The sequence below is a fragment of the Neurospora tetrasperma genome (genome assembly GCF_000213175.1).
Source record: "Neurospora tetrasperma FGSC 2508 unplaced genomic scaffold NEUTE1scaffold_2, whole genome shotgun sequence".
Lineage (NCBI taxonomy): Eukaryota > Fungi > Ascomycota > Sordariomycetes > Sordariales > Sordariaceae > Neurospora > Neurospora tetrasperma.
In genome coordinates, this window is record NW_009799100.1 from 3,225,603 (window position 1) to 3,232,884 (window position 7,282).

The 7,282-nt window shown below is 49.8% G+C and overlaps 3 protein-coding genes across 3 annotated transcripts; 1 reads left to right on the top strand and 2 right to left on the bottom strand.

Annotated features, from left to right (window-relative positions):
* Window positions 1-155: 155 nt before the first annotated feature.
* Window positions 156-848, top strand: NEUTE1DRAFT_40387 (uncharacterized protein; the record flags this gene model as incomplete). Its single annotated transcript, XM_009850550.1, has 2 exons — window positions 156-753; window positions 817-848. The coding sequence occupies 2 exons, from the start codon at window positions 156-158 to the stop codon at window positions 846-848; spliced, it is 630 nt and encodes a 209-aa protein (XP_009848852.1).
* An 853-nt stretch (window positions 849-1,701) lies between these two features.
* On the bottom strand, window positions 1,702-3,545 carry NEUTE1DRAFT_79375 (uncharacterized protein; the record flags this gene model as incomplete). Its single annotated transcript, XM_009851302.1, has 4 exons — window positions 1,702-2,759; window positions 2,813-2,925; window positions 3,002-3,102; window positions 3,161-3,545. The coding sequence occupies 4 exons, from the start codon at window positions 3,543-3,545 to the stop codon at window positions 1,748-1,750; spliced, it is 1,611 nt and encodes a 536-aa protein (XP_009849604.1).
* A 208-nt stretch (window positions 3,546-3,753) lies between these two features.
* On the bottom strand, window positions 3,754-4,826 carry NEUTE1DRAFT_108895 (uncharacterized protein; the record flags this gene model as incomplete). Its single annotated transcript, XM_009851303.1, has 6 exons — window positions 3,754-3,863; window positions 3,901-3,950; window positions 4,051-4,274; window positions 4,310-4,428; window positions 4,629-4,695; window positions 4,752-4,826. The coding sequence occupies 6 exons, from the start codon at window positions 4,824-4,826 to the stop codon at window positions 3,754-3,756; spliced, it is 645 nt and encodes a 214-aa protein (XP_009849605.1).
* Between the last annotated feature and the right edge of the window lie 2,456 nt (window positions 4,827-7,282).

Sequence of the window (7,282 nt, forward strand, 5' to 3'; positions counted from 1 at the left end):
TTCCTTTTTTTTTTTTTTTTTTTTTGTATTTCACCACGAGGGACTCGCCGTTTTCCAACACCTCGACCACACCCAGTACTTCACCCCAGTATCAGCTGGCAATGACCGAGCCAGTCATGTTCTCAGATTCCGCCATACACTCGTTATGCGAAAAGATGGCTGCAGAATTGAGAACTTCCAATGCCAACACTGAGGCTGCGCCATCGGGATTAACGACTGTCGACATTGACCCTGAAGGTGATCTCCTAATAGACGCAAATTCTTGCAGGTTTCGCGTCTGCTCCAATGCCCTTCGTCGACAGTCGCCAGTCTGGCAACAGATGTTGTTTGGTCCGTGGAAGGAAGCCAAACCCACGGACGGATCCGCATGGATTGTCGAGTTTCCCGATGACCCTGCCTACCCATTGCGCATCATCCTTTTCATCATACACGGAAAATTCGAACTTGTCCCGCCTCATCCACTTGTCATCAGTATCTACAATATTTTGATCTTAGCTCAGAAGTACGACATGATCGGCATTGCGAGGCCATGGTGTTCACAGTGGCTAAAAGCCGCTAGCGAATTCAACCTTCCAGCGGCAGATGTGGTTAGGTCCTTGTACATCGCATGGGAATTAGGCGATGAACACCTCTTCGCTTTGAGACTTGAAGAGATCTCCGTACAGGCTCGAATCGACTCAGAGTACCGCTTAGTATATGGCGAAGATATTATCCTTGAAGATGAAATTCATCTTGGCCCGTACGATGTACTGGGTAAGTTAATATGGGTTGTTATCACATGATGAACGATAAATCCCAACTAATTATCGGGCAGAGACTATTTTCGATATACGTATGGCTTTGCTTGAAAAGTTGATTGCACCAATCCACGACACTCTGGAAGCTCGAATAAAGGAAGTACCGTTTTGTACTTATGGCGGTGGTTATAACGGCAGCCCTAGCAGTGTCTGTGATGCCGCAGTTATAGGCTGTATCTATCGCGGGATGTTACAAACCATGGGGGGAATACCTCCAAGATCTACCCCTGACACCAAGGATAGTGTTGCAGAGCTGGCGTCTTCTCTGTTTTCCACCATGGCACAAGTCTCTACAACGCATCCAGGATTAACGGAATGCTCTCCTCGACTCGTGTTTCGAGACCTTAACAAGATTATCCACGATGATATTCCAGCTGTTGTAACTGGCTTCATGAGACCAAATTACCAAGAATACATGGAGAAGCAGCGACTGAAGACGGGACTGGTGCTAGCATTATGGCAAGCTAGAAACACGATTCGATACTTGAAGGAAACATAACAATGTTCAGATATTAATGCCACGGGGGAAGGAGAAACACACGTACGCAAATTCAAACACTAGTACCGCCAATACATTGGCTGAGGAATTAATTGATGTCGCGTACTCTATTCCTGAGGTCAAGAGCTGTCGTTTCAAACAGCACTCGTCAAACCCGCAAGTAGAATCAACTTGTTCCAGGAGCAAGTGGCACCGTGAAGCGATGCACGATATCGCGGCCCCAGTATATTCATTCAGACCTTCTTAGGACCTAGTGGATTCTCATACCTCCAGTTTCTTATCATTTTTTCTAGGAAGAACACTCGCGGTGCAACCCACATCCAGAAGCACAGCCAGATTTCTTTGAAAAATGGGAGAATGCGAATAAAAATCACAGTACTGTCATCATCCGTGAAGAGTTCCATTCTCCTCTCACACTTGGCATTGCTGACATAACATAAACAACAGGCAGTTATAGACTGGAAAATATCTTCCTCCACCATGGCAATGGCCTCCCATCCGCCCCCCTCTCCACCTCCTTAGCCTCATCAAGATCCCGACGTCTGCCCGCCTGAAGATCAACCTCATGCGGCCGCCACAACCGTGTCTTGAACGTGAACTTGTACACAAAGTAAATCACAGGAAACAATGGCAGCAGGATGTAAGCATCCACAAAGTTGCCCGCGTCAAACGGAGCCAACGTCGACCAGCCCTGCACAAAAGCCAAGAAGACATTGGAAATCAGGCCAAAGTAGGCATTCCATGGGTACCACAAGGACTTATACGGCAGCTCGTCCGGGCTGTGTCCCTGCGCCTTCCACGCGGCGCGGAAGCGGATGTGAATCAGACTAATGGCGCCCCAGACCAAAAAGGTCGAGACACCACTCAGATTAATAATGTACCCGTACGCCTTGCTTGCGCCCGTGCTGACGTTCATCATCGAAAGGGCTCCGCACGCATTGGTGAAGATGATGGCGTAAACAGGAACGCCACGACGATCCGTCCAACCGAGGAACCTGGGTGCCTTTCCGTCCTGCGCCATGTACAAGAGGGTGCGGCTGCCGATGTAAATCGAGCTGTTGACGGCGCTCAAGCAGGTAACGAAGATGAAGGCGTTGATCAGGTGGGTGCCGTTTGCCCAGCCGGCGTTGTGGAGAGCGATGGTCATGGGCGACTTGAGGGCATGGCTGGCGCCGCCGGACAGGTCGGGGGCGTTCGACGGGCAGGTCAAACCGAAGAAGAAGGCGCAGCCCATGTAGACGACGACGATGCGGATGAAGACTTGGCGGATGGAGTGCGGGACGGCGACACCCGGGTTTTTGGTCTCGGTGGCGGCTACGGCGACGGATTCGACACCTGCGTAGAAGGTGGAGCAAAAGACGAAGACGGAGGCGACCCCACGGAAGCCATCGGCGAAGGGGCCGGGGTCGTGCCAGTACTTGAAGCCGATGGTGTCTGCGCCTTTGACGCCTCCGGAAACGTAACTATTCTGGGGTCAGTACAAGTCCGTAAACATGTTGGAGCGTCGCAAACTAACACGATGCTAAAGATGAAGTAGGCCACCAGGCCCATAAGCTTGATAAGCGCCAGCCAGAACTCGGCTTCACCGAACGTCTCGACACCGAGGAGTTGGAAGCCCAAAAATGCGAACTGTCTGCCATGTTAGCAACCACCCTAAACTCGGTCTCCTCATGATACGCCTGCTTGACAGAGATATAAAACTGACCCAAAATATCAAAAAGTACCCCCAAAGCGGAACCTTATCGCTCCAATCCACCATGACGCTCGAAATCACATTATACTCGTTCGCCAGGACACAAACCCAAACTAAACCACACAAAGTCAGCTAAAGTCAACAAATCGCACAGGGACAACTGAAACTGACTGATAAGATAATTCCACCCGACCGCCACACCAAACGCCTTATCAATAAACCTATCCCCAAGATCCGTAAACGCGCCTCCGCTGGGGTACAGCGTCGTCAGCTCGCCCAGACTCTGCATGATGGAAAAGGCAATGAGGCCAATGACTCCAAAGCCGATAAGCAGCGACGCAGGGCCGCCGGAATGTAGAGCACCGCCGGATCCGACGAGAAGACCGGGCCCGATGATGCCGGCCAGGGCCATCATGGATAAGTGTCGAGTCTTGAGACCGCGCTTGACGCCCGAGTGAGGGTCGATGGCGCGGAAGTCGCCGCCGTCGTCTTTGGAGGGGATGGCGGTTTCATGGTCGTCGAGAATGGTGGCGCTCCCTTTTTGGGAGAGCGACATTTTGGAATTTGGTTTTTCGGGGATATATCACCCCTCCGTGTCCGATGCTGCGTGCCGTTGTTGTGGTAGTGGTCGTCCTATGTCGGTATAAGGCGAGAATGTATCGTGGTATGGATACTGTTTTCACGCCTAGCGGTGGAGAAGATTGGACAGAGGGAGATATGACGATTTAATGATTGTCAATGTGGGAAAAGAAAGATGAGGTCAATCAACAGGGCCTTGTCCGGTTGTTGAACTCCCAGAGTGGCATTTCCCAAAGGGCAAAGCACGGCACTTGGAACAGGGGAAGTGAAGAGAGGTTGAAGACTGATGGGACAGCTCCCCAAAACAAAGTTTCCATGGACACACGACATACATAATGTGTCGGAAAACATGTCCGTGAATGGGGGAGGGTCGTACTGCTTACTGTAACTCTTTTTCTTATCAAGGAAACGTTGATCCGAAGTCGATGTCCCAAAAACGCTCCTTATCACGGGCGATCTGCACTCGCAGTCGCGGCACTTACACGGGTACCATCCACTCAGCTGGGACAACCCCGATCTCGCGTGTTTTAACGCAAAGAATGATACCAGATCTTTCTCTTGAGATCTTATTGCCAACCAAGCCAAGATAATGTTGCCGTTTGCGCTGTAGAAGGGATCTAGAATGAGACGGTGACACAAAGGCCCGAGGGGTGTCACCATTGACACCGAGAGCGAGTTGCGATAACCTTAACAACAAATCACGGAGCTATAGTGGAATATAGTTAGTGCACTACAACTTACACCACCCATGCCATGGATCGCGCCATCCATTGGCTTAAGCCGCTCTCTTAAAATCCACTGAAGCAATAAGCGAGCCTGCCAACAGTCAGCACCATTGATAGGTAGTGCCCGGACCGTACCTATTCCCGCGTCAACATGTATCGTGAGAAGTAGGGGTTTCTAAGAACGACTCGTAAGCAGAAACACACCCTCCTGGAAGCGCTGTCGAGGTGCTGATATCAAGCAAACGCTATCAGAGAGCGATCGCGGGGTGGCTGTTGCCTGCCCGTTTCGGTCATGTTATCGTTACATGCAGCGATAGACCCTAGCTGGAGCTAACCCGATCTCGTAGTGCGATACGAACGGATGCCCGCGACACGCGCAGTACCGCCGATAAATGTGATACACTATATCGGGTCAAGATCAGATAAAGAATATGCGATGCGATAGAGCTCGTACTTACGTAGCTCTCCTTCACTCCTTGTAGCTTGTTATTGAAGAGCCTGGTGTTGAGGGCCAAGCTCCAGAACAACACCATGGCGAAAGTGAAAGAGTAGACTACAGAACTTCAGTTCGACAGTGATTTCCAGTGTTTCTCTCCAGCTTTGGGATTTCGACTTTCGAGGTGCTCCATAGGGATCAGCAGTCTTCGTTACAAGTTGCAGAAAAGATAAGTCCCCCCGCTCCGCAAAGGCCACTCCACAGGGGCAACTCCGCATACTGTGGGCCAAACGGGACCGGGGCCGACCGCGGGCGGTAGCAACTCCGCATGCGGGGTACGGAGACGGAGCGGAGACCTCTTGTCGGCTGTTGAGCTCCGGGTGGTCGTTCTTTTGAGACTCTGTTCGATATAAAACCTCCAAGTTGAATAGTTGGTCGAGTTTATGGAGTTTTCAACAATTGGCGAAATTTGTGTAATGATGCAAGGTTTGTTATATTGTTTAGAGATAACTTGAAAACGGATTACGATGGGAGTTGCTGGCGTAATTGGTGGTTGTTCAAGAAGGTATTTGGCCTGCTGACATGGTCGACCATCTTACGCTAACTGCCTTGATTTCCAGAGGATGTTACTATAGCTGCCCAGCCAGTCCTCGGGTGGAAACTAACGCAAGTGGTCATTTTGATGCTCATCGCCAACAGAAAGTCATTACAAGATTTCTTGCTTCAAATTCCCATCTTCATCGTTGATGAGCTTGCATTTGGTTTGGATTAATATCGCCAGTTTCTCTTATCGACAATCCCATACAATCCTGAGAGGCCACCCATCTGGTTGGTGCTGCTGTAATCTTCAACAACATTGTCCGTCATCGGCGACGTCGTGATTGGTACAAAGTAGCCCTGCAGGTAGCATTCTTTGTCAATCCATTGACTTATACTCTGCAACGGTTGCCCCTCTCTGCTGATAGGGCTTTTCGTGACTTATGCACACCAACGACCCTGATAAAAGTGACGATCATCCTTAGCAGATTCGCTACATGGCAGTATATGGCTAACTCAGTTGGTGATACGGGACGGGAACTTCGATATTCACCCTACCTTACGTGCCCAGACTAACCTTGTTGCCATTACCATGAGAAGCAATTGACGGGCGAATGACAATATCCTATATACATACTTATCAAGTTCTGAGCTGTGTATCATCATCTGGACGAACTGGGACAAACTGAAGATTAATATCCAGCAAACCCACTTACCTACATAACTCTAGTCCACAATGACGACCAAAGACGAGGTGATTGAAACCGCCTCCATGTTCCCTTAATCCTGCAGTTCATTCTTCACCATGGTCTTCCCGAAGCTGCGCAGCGCAACCTATCGCCTCGCTTTCACGATACGCCCGTGAGTTGTGCCTGCCTCATTTCAAGGCTGGCGTGAAGGGTCCTCTTCCCAGCATCCTCTTCGTTTGCACGTACATATATACCAAAAGGTTCCGCGCGACCTCGAGACCGGGTTTTCCATCTGCATATGACGAACAGACCGGCCGACTACCCAGCTCTTCTTGCTCCTTAGAGACGGTGGAACCGGTCCCAGTTAGAGACAAGAGTGCCTGAGGGTAATATATGGAATTGGGGCCTATCACGTTATGCCGGTTGCCAAATTGCTGATTTTTTCTGTCTTCTAGTTTTACATGAAATTATAATTAAAGGAAAAAATTTCAATTTCTTTTTTTTTTTTTTTTTTTTTTTTTTTTGTGGTTGGCTGGTTTGCTTGGGAAACACCACATAGCTAAACCCATTCATCACTCTATAGAGAGGGAGACGCCCATATCTTTTTGGTCATCGGTCTCCCCCTTTCTTTTTTTGGGGGGACGGGCAATGTTTGTGAGTTTTCAAAAGATAGAGAGTGCCATATGTATAATCGGGACAAGTCTGGGTGTTTTGAGGTGGGGTCAGGAAGATTCACTGAAGTGGCGTCGGGAGTAAGCGTTAGTGATGCAATGGCCGCCGGCTGGAGCTCACAAGAGCAGAAAGGAGCCATCAAAGAACCGCCGGGGGAGTATAGCGGATATTGAGTATCTGTGGTACTTCAGAAAGCTGAAGAAACAACAGGAAGACTTCGGGGTATCGGTTGGCCATTGGAGAGGGTCGTACTCAAAGGGAGGGTATGAAGGTTTTGGGCGGATGAAGTAAAGGAAATCTTGGAGGTTGGAGTTGTTTGCAAATAATAGTTGACACTCGTGGATGGCCAGATGATGTGACGGGCGTTGCTGAGATAGTAGTACTTTGGCGCGTATTGGGTAGTTCGGGGATGCAAACTGCAATTCCACATCACCTACACCAGCTACCCGGTGCAAGTGAGATTGTACTACCGCATCATCTCATAACGTGCGTTGCCGCTTCGCAGTGACATTTGACGTCGTGTCTCGTACCGGCATCCTGTAGACATCGCGAATCCAATTGTCTGAACCGTCCAGTTTTCATGGACAAGTTGCCTCATATTCGCACCCATCAGCTCACACAGAGCCACCCCCACAACATCCCCTGTCTCAAGGGA